Below are 18,174 nucleotides of genomic sequence, written 5' to 3'. Positions count from 1 at the left end.
CTCTCCATCTTGTTCACAGCACTAAGCTACTTAGCTACATAAAAAAAATTATTTAATTGTTAATAGGCAGAAGACTTCTCCACAAGTAACTGGTTACTAGTTCACAATCCAATCTATTACTTGTTGCCAAACAAAGCTCAGTTTGTGCACAATTCTTCTGCTCGGGTTCTTCTGTAACCTTATCCCACCACCACTTAAACAAGAAACTATGTAAACAGTATTTGCAATGAGTGGAGTTACTTTCTTTCAAAAACATGCAGCAATCCTTGTAATCCATTGTTTAAAATAGTTTTTTTCCTCATTTCAGTGCACAATTAAAAAACACAAATAAAAAGTCCCCGACTTTACGGTGACTGTGACATGTTGTCTGCAGTGTTGGTTAATCTTCAATTCAAAAGCTGATTGGGTTGATCTAGGTCATTTTATGTATGAGAGCTTCTCTTTTCATAGTCTTCAAGTTTTGTCTTTTTCACTTAGAGATCTAGTTGGTGAAAGATGCTCCTTCTTTTCAAGCTTCTGGCACTCAAAGGTCAGTAGCTATAATCCATAGAGAAATTGTTTCTATGTACAAAATCGGTTTGTGGCCCTATTACTTCAGCACTTCCAAAGAGATCATTTTTACTGACACCACTGGCAAACGCACAAGCATTGGCCATCTTGGCTTTGGCAACATGCGCGCACGCGCACACGTGCACACACACACACTTTCAAAAAATTGCCAATTTTCATTCCCTTACAACCAGTTTAGTGGGCAGTATCGACTAAGGGTAACGTATTCATGAATATCTCCATGTTCAAAATATAAAATATTAAGTTAAGCTCCTGCAGATAAATTTTGAATATTGGTGTTGCTTTAATACCTTCATAATCTGTACTTTCCTGTAACCCATCCACATTCCTAACCATTTCCTGTATCCCCCACGTATTCTAAAAATAGTATCCAATCATTTATTAGTTTTTTTGTAAAGTGTGGCACAAGTAATTAAGAGATGGCTTATTCTTGTTTCACAAGAAACATTGACATTAAAGGTGTTTTTGAATTTATAGCTTTATTTTGAAGCTATAAAGTAGACACTGCATAAATAACTGCTTGTTACAAATATAACAGCGAAACTGGTTGCCCAAATGTGAAAATTCACAAAGCACTAACATGCTGATTTCTACGCAACATATTGCCTGAATATTGAATGTGTCTTTAGTCAGAATGAATTTTAATCAGGTATTTACTTTTACATAAGAGGTCAGATGTGTAATTGTGATACGAATTGACTGCAGATATGCCTGTCTCATTAAAACAAGGAAAAGGATTCATGCATTACAAGCACTTGGCTCTTCCCAGTAAAGTTTTAACATGAATAAATTGAAAGGGTTAGATGGCTCACCATTTTTAAAAAGAAAACCATGTGCAGTGATAATGTTAATCAGACACTGGCGTGGCTCTGAAAACCCCATTATGAAGACAACAACCAGCAGGCACCAAAATGTGTGAAGAGAAATGTAAAAATTTTAATTGTTAGCTGGTTGCATAGTAAACAAACCAACCCACTCAAAATCAGCCAAGGACTATTAATTTGTTAGAACGTAATTTGCATCCAGCCGAAAAATGAAAAGCCGCAACAACTAAAAAAAGCATTACGTAAGCTCTCTCTGTAATATTTACTGGTTGCTAAGGGGGCAGAGAGGAGAAAATCAACATTAATATAGAACTCTGTTTCAAGGTTGCTCTTGAACCATCAGTAACTTCAATCGATTTTCATAAATTGAAAAATATCATGTTTGGATTTATGGTATTTTTTGAGAACAAAAATTGCAGCACAAAAAGGAAATAATTTTACATTTTACCTGGTGACTGAAATATCAAATAGATTTTTTATAACCTTTTAAACCCACGCACTGCACAATGTCTTTATTTCAGCTATCAGAATATACCTTGATAAAATGCTTTTTCTTATAATCCACCCAGAATACGAAACATTTTCTGTATTCCTCGTTTTTCCAAAAAAGGTTTCCTAGAACCTTTTAGTTTAATTTTTGGAAGTGTAGCACAAGTAATTAAGAGATGATGTATTTTCACGTTACATTAAAAATATAATTTGTCGACATTTTTGAGAAGAAAATATTCACAGCCCATCACAGTGTTATTTTCCCCCAAATCTTCCTTATCTTTGAGATAATGGGAACTGCAGATGCTGGAGATTCCAAGATAATAAAATGTGAGGCTGGATGAACACAGCAGGCCAAGCAGCATCTCAGGAGCACAAAAGCTGACGTTTCGGGCCTAGACCCTTCATCAGAGAGGGGGATGGGGGGAGGGAACTGGAATAAATAGGGAGAGAGGGGGAGGCGGACCGAAGATGGAGAGTAAAGAAGATAGGTGGAGAGGGTGTAGGTGGGGAGGTAGGGAGGGGATAGGTCAGTCCAGGGAAGACGGACAGGTCAAGGAGGTGGGATGAGGTTAGTAGGTAGCTGGGGGTGCGGCTTGGGGTGGGAGGAAGGGATGGGTGAGAGGAAGAACCGGTTAGGGAGGCAGAGACAGGTTGGACTGGTTTTGGGATGCAGTGGGTGGGGGGGAAGAGCTGGGCTGGTTGTGTGGTGCAGTGGGGGGAGGGGATGAACTGGGCTGGTTTAGGGATGCAGTGGGGGAAGGGGAGATTTTGAAACTGGTGAAGTCCACATTGATACCATATGGCTGCAGGGTTCCCAGGCGGAATATGAGTTGCTGTTCCTGCAACCTTCGGGTGGCATCATTGTGGCAGTGCAGGAGGCCCATGATGGACATGTCATCAAGAGAATGGGAGGGGGAGTGGAAATGGTTTGCGACTGGGAGGTGCAGTTGTTTGTTGCGAACTGAGCGGAGGTGTTCTGCAAAGCGGTCCCCAAGCCTCCGCTTGGTTTCCCCTAAACCAACTTCTTGCTGTTTATTCAAGTCAACAATACAGGAAGCTATTCAATTAAAGCCATGAGTAATGTCAAGCCAGGCACTATGCTACTTAATAGATTCTTGCAATCTAGGAGTTGGCCTTGATAAACAGAATACTGGCCTGGGCTGGATTTTAATCCAAGTTCTCGAAGCAAATAAAAATCATATTGAACTCTTTCAATGGAGAAACTGATACAATGGCAGGGTTTCACAGTTTTTCTACCAGGGAGTCTTGAATGGTAATTAAAATTCCCGTTCCTTGATGAAGCAGATACAGCTGATCTTAGTCAAAGGACGATAAGAACCTTCAAACAAATTTGGCATCTGGGGGATAATCAGACAGAGTCTCCACTGCTCCTGAATACTGTTGAATGACCCCCTGCTGTGCTGGAACATCTGTGAGGGCATCAAACATCAGCAGCTTCTTTTAAATCATGGGGAAGTGCTGCACAGCATGTCAGGGTTTATGAACAATACCATTCAAAAGCAAACGTTAGCCAAATGCCAAAATTTCTGAATATTCATTGAAGTCTATTATTTGAGATAAGTTAGCACTTATATGAGGAGGAAAAAAAAGTCAACAGTAAATGGTTTCTAAGTTACTATTCATGAAAAGCAAGTTAGATTGGCATAAATCTCATTCTGTATGCCAAATTGCAATCAATTTATCAATTTAGAAAATAAATCACAAGAACACCATTTCAAGTACTTAACACTCAAAAGTAATTTTGCTAACAGGGAGTTATATAAATTTGAATAATTAACTTTGAACTAAATAAGTTGAAGCATACTGTAGTGCTCAGCAGCTTTCAAGCTGTAACCCAGTAAGCCTACATGGCAACAAATATACACATTATTAATCATCTCCTACCATGCTAAAGGCACCAAGTCTAAGTTATGCTGTGCCAAATATTGTCAAATAACTTGGAAGTAGGCATTGAGATTAATTTTTATTTGTAAAATCTCCCAAACTTCTTTTTTTATAGACAATTACAGAATTTGAAAACCAAAAGAAATGACTTCTGAGCTTTTGGAGATAGACATTTTTTTGAAGGACAATTTTGCAATGGAGTACTAATTAACACAGTAGTCACCTTTAACTGACATAACAATGAATTGTATAAAGCATCAAGGCTTTTTTTAAAAAAAAGGTTCCCTTTGATAGATAACTGCATTGTTCTGTGTGGTAAGGGATCACATAAACTAGTAGATCCCGTCTTTCATGTTACTCATTTCAGCTGGGACAATAGCTGATTGTTACAAATGACTGTGCCCATACCCTGCTCTGGATCAGAAGTCCAAAGTACAAAATGAGAAAATAAAACAAAGAACTGTGATGCTACAGATCAAAAACAAACAAAAACGCAAGAAATTGCTGTCAAAACTCAGCAGGCCTGGTAGCATCTGACGATAGAAAACAGAGTTAATGTTTCAGGTCCAGTGTCTCTTCCACAGAATTTCTAAAGGAAGATCACTGGTCTCAAAACATAAATCAAATGAGAAAAGATTGGGCCCTGTTTATGATCAAGTAAAATGTTCAAACTTCTCAGAATCACAAGGGAGATACAGCACTACTGTTGATTTAGCACAAATATTCTGTAGTCTTATGTTTTAGACTCCACATTAGTCGCTTATCTTTCCAACTACTTTACTTGTCCTTCGGCACATTTTTCTATTCCTTTTCCTCTTGTGGACTCATCCAGTTTCCCTCTAAAGCTTGCAAGCAATTTGCCTCAATCAGTATATAGTAGCAAGTATCACATTCCAACTACTCTCTGAAAAAATTGCATTTACCCTCATTTCCCTAATGGATTTATTAGTTACTAACTTCTGTTATAGCATAAAACCAACGCACTAAGGATGTGGGAGATCTGAAGTAAAAACACAAGATAGCGGAAAAACTCAGCCGATCTCCAGAAGAAGAGTCAAAATATTAACTGCTGTTTCTTAGGAATGTAGAATAGTAAAATGGTTAATCGACATGTGTTGGTTCTTTACAGAAATATAACGTAGTTAGCATTTAAAACAGATTTTTGTTTGAAAAATGTTGCAGGAAAGTGAGGTTTTTTTGGAAAAGTGTAAGTAACATTTGAGGACATTATGCAAGACGTTGCAACAGTTTTCCTGTTTCTCATCTGCAGTGAGCATAATTTAAAATACAAAGCTGAAAAATTGTATTAGCATTCTGTTTTAAATAATTACAACCATTAATGTTTAAATAATTAATTAATATAATTTTAATTATAAGTTTAAACTGGCACGTTTTTAAAATAATAACTTTTCCATCCCTATTCTTTCTCTCTACAAAGATAGCGCTAGACAGGTTGAATATCCCTAGTCCATATACACCTGCATTCCCCATGCAGATGGCCTCAAAGCCCTCTGCTTCTTCCTGTCCCACAGGCCCGACCAGTCCCCCTCCACCAACACCCTCATCCGCCTAGCTGAACTCGTCCTCACCCTCAACAACTTCTCTTCCGATTCCTCCCACTTCCTACAGACAAAGTGGGTGGGGCATGGGCACCCGCATGGGCCCCAGCTATGCCTGTCTCTTTGTAGGTTACATGGAACAGTCCCTCTTCTGCACCTACACAGGCCCCAAACCCCACCTCTTCCTCCGTTACATTGATGACTGTATCGGCACCGCCTCTTGCTCCCCAGAGGAGCTCGAACAGTTCATCCACTTCACCAACACCTTCCACCCCAACCTCAAGTTCACCTGGGCCAACTCCAACACATCCCTCACCTTCCTGGACCTCTAAGTCTCCATCTCAGGCAACCAGCTTGTAACTGATATCCATTTCAAGCCCACCTCCTCCCACCCACCCTCCTGCAAAAATTCCATCCCCTATTCCCAATTCCTCCGCTGCATCTGCTCCCAGGATGAGGCATTCCACTCCCGCACATCCCAGATGTCCAAGTTCTTCAAGGACCGCAACTTTCCCCCCACAGTGGTCGAGAAGGCCCTTGACCGCGCCTCCTGCATTTCCCGCAACACATCCCTCACACCCCGCCCCCACCACAACCGCCCAAAGAGGTTCCCCCTCATTCTCGCACACCACCCCACCAACCTCCGGATACAACGCATCATCCTCCGACACTTCCGCCATCTACAATCCGACCCCACCACCCAAGACATTTTTCCATCCCCACCCTTGTCTGCTTTCTGGAGAGACCACTCTCTCCGTGACTCCCTTGTTCACTCCACACTGCCCTCCAACCCCACCACACCCGGCACCTTCCCCTGCAACCGCAGGAAGTGCTACACTTGCCCTCACCCCTATCCCAGGCCCCAAGATGACTTTCCACATTAAGCAGAGGTTCACCTGCACATCTGCCAACATGGTATACTGTATCCATTGTACCCGGTGTGGCTTCCTCGACATTGGGGAAACCAAGCAGAGGCTTGGGGACTGCTTTGCAGAACACCTCCGCTCGGTTCGCAATAAACAACTACACCTCCCAGTCGCGAACCATTTCAACTCCTCCTCCCATTCTTTAGATGACATGTCCATCATGGGCCTCCTGCAGTGCCACAATGATGCCACCCGAAGGTTGCAGGAACAGCAACTCATATTCCGCTTGGAAACCCTGCAGCCCAATGGTATCAATGTGGACTTCACCAGCTTCAAAATCTCCCCTTCCCCCACTGCATCCCAAAACCAGCCCAGCCTGTCTCTGCCTCCCTAACCTGTTCTTCCTCTCACCCATCCCTTCCTCCCACCCCAAGCCGCACCTCCATCTCCTACCTACTAACCTCATCCCACCTCCTTGACCTGTCTGTCTTCCCTGGACTGACCTATCCCCTCCCCACCTATACTCTCCTCTCCACCTATCTTCTTTTCTCTCCATCTTGGGTCCACTTCACCCTCTCTCCCTATTTATTCCAGAACCCTCACCCCATCCCCCTCTCTGATGAAGGGTCTAGGCCCGAAACGTCAGCTTTTGTGCTCCTGAGATGTTGCTTGGCCTGCTGTGTTCATCCAGCTTCACACTTTATTATCTTGAATATCCCCAGTACCTTCTATTATATTTTACAGCCCCTTGCTTTAGGTCCTTCAATATGCGGAAACATTTTCTTGAGTCAAAACTGCTGAATTCTACGATAACTTTGTGAACCCTATTTAGGTCAGCTGTAAGACCTCTGTTTTCTACAACAAGATGTCTCAATCTATTCAAATTTGATGCACTTGCAGAGGCCAATGGAAAGTAACTAACACTTATGCAACAAATACCCCCAGTTGTTGGGAATAGAAGGAAGAGGAGAGGACTAGAAAACTTTTTTATGTCTACTTGCAGTTTTCATGTTCTTGCAGCTATTTCATCAAGCTGACCAGATAAATATAAATTTTGCCATTTTGCATATGCTCTCTGACATTCTGTAATATGTAATACATACATGAAACAACTTCAACAAGTTACATAAATGATGCATTTACATTCATTCTTAACTATTTAGATGGTTCAGAAGACATTGAGCTGTTTTGTACAGTACTTGCCTGCATACTTGTTGGCTTGGTTCAAGAGTTCAGTGCAGGCATGCATATCAGCAAAAGCTCGAATCCCTAAACAATTAGAAGGATGAAGCTGTGACTCCAGGAAATCACAACAGGTCTTTCGCACATCCTGTAGCTGCAGTAATCCTGCTGCTGGAAGTAATACCTGTTAATGAATGGCAACACATTTCAATCTGTGACAAGGCATCAACATCTGAACAATAAAAGTTACTGCACATTTTGACAAGACGACATCAGATGCTAAGAATCCCATAATTAGATGGCACAAATACAAATTAAAAATGTAAACTAGACATTTCTTGCACGTTTGTGTTATAGGAATATAGGAACATCAGAATTCAGGCCTTCAAATCTGCTCTGCCATTTAACATAGTCACAGCTGATCTTATCCTGGTCTCAACTCCACTCTCCTGCCTGCTCCCCATTGCCCTTTATCCCACTTTTCATTCGAAACATATGCATTTCTTCCTTCCATCAATCAAGCAATTCTGCCTCCAATGCACTCTGGGGCAATGAGTTCCATTGATTCACAACCCTCAGAGAAGTAATTTCCCTTCATCTCAATTTTTAACCTACCTCCTCTCACTCTGTATCTCTGATTGCTTGTTCGAGACTGTCCCAAAGCGGGTAAAGATCTGTTCAACATCCCCTTTATCATTCCCCTTTGGCATTTTATATACCTCAACAAGATCACCCTTGTTTTTCTTAATTCTAGTGAGTACAATCCAACCTACTCAACCGGTCTTTGTACGCCCCTTCTACCCTGGAATCAACCTGGAGAACCTCCTCTAAACAGCCTCCAGTGTCACCACATCCATCCTCAAATAAGGAGGCCAAACCTGGACACAATACTCCAGGTGTGGTCTCAGCAATGCCTTATATAATTGTAACAACACTTCCTCACTTTTATAATTCAGTCCTTTTGCAATTAATGCCAGGATTCCATTTGCCCTCCTGATAGTATGCAGTACTTGCATGACATTGTTCTGTGATTCATGCACAACGAGGCCCTGATCCCTCTGCACTGACACAGTTTGAATCTGCTTCCCATTTAAATAATAATTTTCCCTTCCATTTTTCCAGCCAAAATGGGCCAACCTCGCACCTATCCAGATTAAACTCCATCTGCAAGATTCTACCCCATTCTCCCAGCCTATCAATATTCATCTCTTCATCACTGCCTGCTTTCCCACCAATTTTGGTGTCATCTGCAAATTTATATCTTCAAAAGAACTCCAGCAAATCTGACAAACACGACGTGCCTTTCGTGAAACCGTGCAGGCGCTGGTGAGTTGAGCTTTGTATTTCCATGTACTCAATTATTTCCTTCTTTATGATTGACTCCCGCCACCTTCCCCACTACAGAGGTCAAACTAATTAGTCTATAGTTTCCCACTGTTGAATATAGGCATCGCATTTGCATGTTTCCATCAACTGGTACCTCTCCAGAATCCAGGGAATTTTGGAATACCATAACCAATGCATCCACTGTCTCTACTGCCACCTGCTTCCATACTCTGGGGTGCAGGCCATCAGGCCCTGAGGCCGTGTCTGTCGTGTCTGTCTTTAATTCCCTCGGTTTACTTAATAGCTTCTCCCTAGTTATAGTAATTTCACCAAGTTCCTCTGTAGTAACTGCTGTTTTTGGGAAGTAAATGTTATTTTCCACTCTGAAAACTGTAACAAAAATGCTGGTTTATTGCCTCTGCCATTTCTAAGTTTCCAAATTAATACTTCACTGTTTTCATCCTTTAAAAGAGGCAACATTTATTTTTACTATTGTCGTTTTTATAAATGCTTTAATATCTTAGGTTAGGTTTTTGTGCTCATATTTTCTGCTAGTTTCCTTTCTTCGTTCTTTTGATTTTGCCTTTGGTAATCCTTGGCTAATGTTTAAAGTGCTTTCGATCCTCCAAAGGACCACTAGCTTTTGCAAGATGATATGCCCTGGTTTTTGCCTTTGTTATCCCTGAATTCCTCATTAAGCAATGGATGATTTTTCACCTTGTTACCATTGCTCTTCCTCTCAGGAATATATTTTAAATGGAGAAATATGAAGTTATGGAGATTTTGCAAAGTTTATCTTCAAATTGGCCAGTTTTGTTTAAACTTACCAAGAAAATGGCATTGCTGCTGTTTGTTAATGTAACAGATGCTGCATAAAGTTATCACATCCAAATAATATGAGAACTGATGGGTCTTCAATTTTTTTACATCCTATGCCAGTGGCACTTTAGAATTTGAGGTTTACCCAGCAGCAGGGAATATTACCTGGAATTTTTATCAAGCTGTAATTTAGCTTGTGAGTTAAGAACACCACTCTGTGCAACATAAGATACACCAATCAGAACATCTCGAGTTCAATTTGCATCTGTCACGTGGCTGATCGCAGCTAGGGCAGCAAATGGGAGACAATAATTAACATCAACTCCAGTGCAAAGAGATGCAAAACTGAGTCAGAGATCCTATGCCCGAACACACAGATGGACAACATTGCCAGGAACAGATTCAATCTTGATTAACAACCAGGACTGGAATTCCCTGTAGGTCCAACAATCTGTCAACAGCCTTTCAACAAGGCAAATAGTCAAAGAAAGGGCAATAAATGCTGCAGACGTTATAGCTCAAAACAAAAACAGGAGGCACTAAAAATAGATATGCCTGTCACAGAAGGAGTGCAAGGAACGTTCACTGGATTTATTCCCGGGGTAGACCGTTGGTCATGTGAGAGGGGATTGGGTCACCTGGGCCTGTATTTGCTGGGGTTCAGAACAGCGGGAGGGGATTTCTATGGAACAAAAACAATTCTGACAGTGCTGGTCATACTGGATGCAGGGGGGCCAAATCAAGGAGGCAAAGTCTCAGGATGTACATTTCATTCTGAGCTGAGGAGAAATTCCTCACTCCAAGGGTGATGAATAAGTTGAAATTTTCTACTACAGAAGTTTGTGGAGGTCTCAACAGAAATAGATTAATAGGGGCTTGGGGAGAGAGCAGAAGTTGGAATTGAGATACAGGTTCAGCCACGATCATATTAAATGTCCGAGGAGGGTGAATTCCTACCCTTTGTTTCTTTCAACCTCACCTTTTGCAGTGATTTCACTTTTCATGCTAATGCTTCGCTCGGAGCCCCAACCTCATTTCCTTACGTCTCATAACAACGAATTCCAAACTCTTACACAAAGCTGAACTCTCCTTTTGTCACGTTCACCTCAACGATTGCTTCATTGGCCAGGAGTCTTCCCTCAGCCCCAAGTCTATCGGCCCTTTCCACCACATTCTGTCTGGATCCTCCCCTCTGACCACTCCTTGACATGGTTTCATTGTCAACTCCCAATGTGATATGAGCCATCTCAATTTCTCTCATTCACTCTAACCAATTTTCTTCTGAATATGAAGCATTTTTCTCTCAGATCCAACACGTTCCCTGTCGTTAAACCTACCGACAAAGATGGTGCTGTTGTTTGTGAAAATAAAAAGTTCCATGTACCAAAGGATGAATTCCAACTCTCTGATCATTTCCTCTTAGCTCTTCCAGATCAAAATTCCACCACTGAACACAAATTCCTCGGCAGTCACTGACCACATCACCTCTGGAGAGCTCCACCACGCAACCACAGTTCCCAAGACTTGCAGAGCTCACTTCTACCTCATTCTCAAGATTCATAAACGGACCTGGTCAACTCACCTTTACCCCACGGAACTATTTCCTCCGATCTCAACTCCATTTCTTCTCCCTTGTCCAATCCCTTCCAAACTACATCCCAACTTTTTCAATGATTTACACTCCCTTCTATTTCCTGCCCCAAATGACTTCCCACCCGGATGGCCTGAGGGCTCATGTATTTGAATGGAGGGCCATTATATGCATCCACTATGACCCATAGCAATGAATTTCAAACTCTTACACTCCTCTGACCAACTGAATACTGAGAAAATCGTTCTTTTGTTCCCAGTTTCCCTCCAAATAATTGGTGCTGCTGCGGCAACCTGTGTTAATCCGGCCTTTCCTTGAGCTGCGCTGAACATTGGTTTTCCAATCCGACTCAGTTTCTCTCCCGTACTTCTGATGCTGAAAGTTGTATCAGAAAATTAATCTAGTCCCGAAATGAAAGACATTAAAAATTCTGGCCCAGTTTTTACCTGACCCTGCCATTACACGGTACACCTCAGTCTCTTCCCTCAACTTCTCAATTTCTGGAGCTAGATTGTCAAGCAGTATCTTCTAAAAGTCCATGCTTTCCACAGCTACATTGACTCCACTTCTTCCCAACTTGTTTCCTTTAAGATTTTATTACATATTCCTAATTTCTTAGTCACACTGGTTCTCCAGATTCCACCTCCCAGGCGAATGCTTTCAATGCATCTTTTTCCACAACCAAGGAGTCCCCTACACTATATCTAACAGGACCAATGACCATATCCAGTACATTTTTCACAATCATTCCTAGTCCAGCTTCAATGTGATTTCTCCCTAAAATAATTTTCGCAGCCCTCCTGTTTCAGGGGTTTTCTCTGTATTCCAAACAGTGTCCTTGCCACAAAACCCTGCTTCACTCCTCAAAGAGCCCCACGAACCATCTCCTTTCCCAAAGCATTTGCACGTTTAGCTAACAAGATACAACACATCACCTTTTACTTCCTCCGTTCCACCAACCTCCAGAGGCCCAAACTCTCTTTCCAAGTTAAAACAGCAACTAATTTGCACTCCTTTCAAATTAGATACCATCTAGTCTGGACTGGGGAGACCAAATCCATCTCACGTAACTGCTTAGCCCAATGCCTCCATTCAGTCCATGAACATGACCCTGAGGTTCAAGACAGCTATCATTTTACTTGGTGAAGCTAGATGAACACAGCAGGCCAAGCAACATCTCAGGAGCACAAAAGCTGACGTTTCGGGCCTAGACCCTTCATCAGAGAGGGGGATGGGGTGAGGGTTCTGGAATAAATAGGGAGAGAGGGGGAAGCGGACCCAAGATGGAGAGAAAAGAAGATAGGTGGAGAGGAGAGTATAGGTGGGGAGGTAGGGAGGGGATAGGTCAGTCCAGGGAAGACGGACAGGTCAAGGAGGTGGGATGAGGTTAGTAGGTAGGAAATGGAGGTGTGGCTTGCGGTGAGAGGAAGGGATGGGTGAGAGGAAGAACAGGTTAGGGAGGCAGAGACAGGCTGGGCTGGTTTTGGGATGAAGTGGGCGGAGGGGAGATTTTGAAGCTGGTGAAGTCCACCATTGGGCTGCAGCCTCCCCCCCACTGCACCACACAACCAGCCCAGCTCTTTCCCTCCACCCACTGCATCCCAAAACCAGCCCAGCCTGTCTCTGCCTCCTTAACCTGTTCTTCCTCTCTCCCATCCCTTCCTCCCACCCCAAGCTACATCTCCATTTCCTACCAACTAACCTCATCCCACCTCCTTGACCTGTCCATCTTCCCTGGACTGACCTATCCCCTCCCTACCTCCCCACCTATACTCTACTCCCCACCTATCTTCTTTTCTCTCCATCTTCGGTCCACCTTCCCCTCTCTCCTTATTTATTCCAGAACCCTCACCCCATTCCCCTCTCTGATGAAGGGTCTAGGCCCGAAACGTCAGCTTTTGTGCTCCTGAGATGCTGCTTGGCCTGCTGTGTTCATCCAGCTTCACAGTTTATTATCTTGGATTCTCCAGCATCTGCAGTTCCCATTATCTCTCATATCATTTTACTTGTACTCTCCAATTTCATTGGCCTCTTTTGCCCTTGGTCACCTGATGAGTAAATGCTCAAAGAACGGCACTTCATCCTTTAACTATGTACTTTACAATCTCTGGGACACAAGTATTCAACACCTTCAGACTATCATCACTTCTTAAAAATATATTTTCCCTGGTTAGAGCTGGCAAAGGGGCATATGTTAATTAAGTCATTAGCACCTCCCATCCTAACAAGGATCTTACTTTGACTTTTCCCTACCTACACTTGCTTACGCAGGTGAGATCACTACTCCATATTTTCCAGCTCTGACAAAAGGTCACAGAGCTGAAATATTAATGGTTTCTCTTGGCACAGATGTTGCCAGGCCTGAATATTTCCAGCCCATTATTTTATTGGATATACCTGTATAAACCAATGTGGGTTATTTGGAAGTATAAAGAGTTACCAAAGGTTTGCATAAGGGCTTACAAAAATTTTTGAAAGCTCTAAGCAAGAGCTTAAGAAGCAAACCTTACTGTTTAAGCAGAAGGTGTTTAAACATACTATTAGTACTAGCATTCACTTATCCAAAGCTTTGATATCTTACATGGTGGAATTGCAAAGAATTAATGTGCTGGGTCTGTAGAACTGGTGGAAAGAGTTTGATATGCACCTTGCTGTTGTCAGGGGAATGATAACATGTGCTCCTCCTAAACAGCTCCTCACATTCAAACCTCCGAGCATGAGTTCAAGCTCACAACTTTACTTGCCTGAACAGTTATCCGCTCAGACTAAAACAAGCCTTCAGCATTTCAGAAAAGGGTTGTGCAAACACACAAAGATTGCAAGTCATCAAAAACCTTGAAGAGACAGGACTCTGGAGTTTTATAGAACCCCTACAATGTAGATACAGGCCCTTCGGCCAAACAAGTCTACACCAACCCTCAGAGCATCCCACCCTGACCCATCCCCCAAGAACCCACCTAATCCACACACCCATGAACACTACGGGCAATTTAGCATGGCCAATTCACCTAGCCTGCTCATCTTTGGACTGAAAGGGGAAACTGGAGCGACGTGCACACAGACAGTCGCTCGAGGGTGGAATCGAACCCAGGTCCCTGGTGCTGTGTGGCAGCAGTGCTAATCAATGAGCCATCGCGCTGCCCTCAGACAGCAAGTTCTGCCTTCAAATCAGTTAACTTGAAGAAACAAAACAGTGGGGACAGGCTTGCAACACACAGCATGCTGCCAGATGCCTAATTGCTTTGTGCTGCATGTCTCGGCAACCAGCATTTTCACATACTGAGTGCTCTCAACATCTATTCCACAGTGCTGTTCACATTGTAATGTATTGTTTAATGCCAACTCCTCTAACAGGTTAACGTTCAAATCATTTGTGATCACAACAGCCAGATAAATTTTATAATTCTCCAGCATCTGCAGTTCCCATTATCTCAGCCAAATAGAGGAGGTCTGCGCTAGATATCCAGGGAATAGCCATGACTTGTACATCCTGGGCTATTCATAGGCACCAAGCTCTTTCTAAACCCTTAGCCCATACAAGAATGGTTGCTAAGCAACAAGGGATATCCTCTTCATCCCTGGCTGATGATACCTTTCTAAAATCCTCAGACGACTGCCCAGGAGAGATTCCGTTAGCCTATTGCATTAGCATATCGATGTATTTAGAAATGTGTAATGTAATCAAATAGAGTCAACACAAAGGGTAAAATATGTCTGACAAATTCATTAGAATTATTTTAGGAGGTAGCATGCAGAAGTGACAAAGGGGAACTAGGTGATGCAAGATATTTGGATTTCCAAAAGCCATTTGATAAAGGTACCACACTACCTGGTGAGAGCCTGTGGTGTTGAGGTACTACAGAGAGAGAACTGGCCAACTAACAGAAGACAAACAGTTGAGATAAAAGGGCATTTTCAGGATGGCAGCCTATAATCAATGCAGTCGACATGGATCAGTGATGGGGCCCGTTATTAACAAATATATATTAATGACTTGGAAAATGTATTCTAACTAAGTTTGTTGATGACACTAAAATAGGTAGAAAGTCAAGCAGTGATGATAACAGAGTCAGCAGAGATAATCTGACATAATGGGAAAATACTAAACAGATGGAACATAATGTGGCAAATTGAGAGGCGGCCAAATATTGTTTAATAGTGAAAGCTGTAGCACAGAGAGAATCATAGGTCCTCGTGTATGAATTACAAATAACTAACATACAGGTTTAGGTGGTGACAGGGAAGGCAAGTAGAATGTCAGCCCATATTTCAAAGGGAATGGAGTATAAAAAGAGGGGCATCTTGCTAAAACTTAAGAAGTGAAGATATATTGGCATTGGAGGCAGTCTGGAGAATGCTCACTAGGTCGATGCTGGGGGCGGTGGTGGGGGGAGGGGCGCGGAGATCATCTGAAGATAGGCTGAATAGGTTAGGCCTTATTCTTTGAAGTGTAGAAAAATGAATGGTAATCTTACTGAAACATGCAAGATCTGCTGGGGGAATGTCTGGGCAGATGGGCAGATATTGCTGCCACGTTTAAGAGTGTCCAGGGCCAGACGGCGTAATTGCAGAGTACTGTGTCATCCATTTGACGCAGATAAATGGGAGTTTCTCCTCTATCATGAATCTGCGAAATTCTTTTAGACAGCAGAAGAGGCTGGGTCATTAAGTACATTCCAGGCTGAGACAGATTGATTCCCTTATTGATTTAAACATCTAAGTTCATGAAGAAAAGGAAAGAAAGTGGAGTTGTGAAGTACAAGATCAACCATCAGCTAATTGAATGATGGAGCAGACTAAATGGATTGAATGGCTTACTTCTGCTCCTACATCTCATGGTCTTATTTTCTGGTACAACCAACTGGTATCATCCTTACTGTTTGCCATACTTCTAAATTTGACATCTTAAATTATTACTGTACTCTATATTCTGACATCAAAGTCATCTATACCTCAAAAGACATTGTGGTGCCCAGCACTGAACCTTGGGGAACACCACTGTCAACCTTCCACCATCTGAAAATAATCATTTAACATATCTCACTATTCTGACCTTAAGCCAATGTTCTATCTAAGCTGACACTGACCCTCCTATTCCTTTAACCTGAAATTTGGGTAAGTAACATTTTTTGTGAAATGCTTTTTTAAAATCCATTCAGACAATATTCATTGCCCTCCCACCCTTCCCTACTACTTCAAAAATTCCAATTAGATTGGACAACTCACGCCTGACTTTTACAAATCTATTGGCTGTCCTTGATTAATTCATTGCTATATAATGCATGCTGGCTTTGTTTTCCTGGTTATTGTTCCTAAAACCTGATTCACCACTAATCTGAAATCAACTGGCCTACAGTTACACAGGAATGCCCTTACACCCCTTGTTCAAATAAGGCTGACCGTCACATTTGCAAACCTTCAATTTTCTGCCACTGCCTGACTCTAGAGACAACTAGAAGACTATTGCAAGCCTTTCCACTGTCTCCATCCTTCAGCAACTTGGGAAGCCAACCATCTGGATGGAGTGGCTCATCGACTCGAAGCACGGACAGCCTTTTAGTACACCCTTCACCCCCTCAATTAATATGACTATTCGTGCTTCTACAAATATCCTGTCATCATTCTTTTCTAAGCACAAAACAAAGTATTATACTCATTATGTACTCCAATCATGCCCATCTCTTAGCACCTAATATGCCCCATCCACCACTTCCTGTTTTCAAGCCAATAGCAGGTTTTTCCTCCCTTTTATGTTGAAGTGATTTTATTTTTGTATTCTGGTTTTCTCCTCAGTTTAAATTTCCTCTTCCATTTACTAGATATTGTACTGGGCAGGTTCTTACACAGAGGTGTGTAAAGTGTCAGGTGACTGATCCAGTGTAATATTCCCGGTTTATTCTAACAATGTACAATTAACTCATTGCATGTAACTATTTAGACCACAAGACCCAAAAACAGATTTCTATCCTAAACAAGCAAGCTTTTCATTGAAGCTTCAAGATAAGCATTTTGCTCTCTGAAAACATTAAATAAAAGTTTAAATGCAGGAAGAAATATAGCTGTAAATATCAATTTGGTGGCACAGCATGTATTATTGTTCATGTAGTAGCATGTGGATTTACAACTGCAGATATCCTGTTAGTCTAATGCTAGCTGCAGCTTATTTCGGGGTAAAAAAAGTGGTTTTGCCAGATGGAGGAGGAAAGAAGACTAAAACCAAGTGAAGTCAATGCAATCGTTGAGATTATCCCAGCAGCTCATGGCAGAATGCAACTGACAGAGAATGAGTCACAGACTACCTCCTGAAATGGCACATACTGCAGAAAACAACTCAAAGAATGACAAAAACAAGCTCCAAAAAGTGGCAGAAAGGGCAAAACCTAGTTTTATTTTGATACATATAGCCGCACTAATTTATTCTCTCAAATTACCTATGACAGTGTTCCCAATTGTATTCATCCACTGTCCATTTAGCATAGTCATTGAGTATACAATAATTTGTAGTTCTAGTACAGAATTTGCGGTCCTGAGGACTGACCAACGTTCCAGGAAGCACAAGTTCCAAATTCACCATGGGAATAACAAAAAACAATGGTACCAGTCAAACAAAAATGTGAAACAAAAAAAACAAAAAAAACAAAAAAAACAAAAAAAACAAAAAAAACAAAAAAAACAAAAAAAACAAAAAAAACAAAGAACTATGGATGCTGGAGGTCTGAATATGAAACTGAAATAGCAGGAGAAACTCAGCAGGTCTTACTGCATTTCTTGAAAGAAAGCACAGTAACTTCTCAGGACCAGCAATGCTTCTTCAGGATAGCTCCAATAAAATTGTGAAACTGTTGAATAGTGATTAAAACCCAACTAATTCATTTATGTTCTTTAGGGAAGGAAAGGTGCCAGCTTTATCTGGGCTGATTTACACATGACAGAGGTTCTGCTAAAATGCATATTCTGGCAACGTGAATTGGCTATAGTGCAACTGACGAATGGGGATTGCTTTTTCTAAAACATGAATTTGTGTTGGCTATAACGCAATT

The 18,174-nt window shown here is 41.8% G+C and overlaps 1 protein-coding gene across 1 annotated transcript in view; it reads right to left on the bottom strand.

The window, feature by feature from the left end:
* Positions 1-18,174, bottom strand: part of klhl2 (kelch-like family member 2) — a 204,751-nt gene that overhangs the window by 67,501 nt on the left and 119,076 nt on the right. Inside the window, exon 5 of the mRNA XM_059645733.1 lies at positions 7,420-7,582. Within this exon, the coding sequence (XP_059501716.1) occupies positions 7,420-7,582 (163 nt within the window). The remainder of the gene's footprint in view (positions 1-7,419; positions 7,583-18,174) is intronic.

Source organism: Stegostoma tigrinum, chromosome 1 (assembly GCF_030684315.1).
Source record: "Stegostoma tigrinum isolate sSteTig4 chromosome 1, sSteTig4.hap1, whole genome shotgun sequence".
NCBI classification, from domain to species: Eukaryota; Metazoa; Chordata; class Chondrichthyes; order Orectolobiformes; family Stegostomatidae; genus Stegostoma; species Stegostoma tigrinum.
Note: the sequence above shows the minus strand (reverse complement) of the source record. Positions and strands in the feature narration are given on the sequence as shown.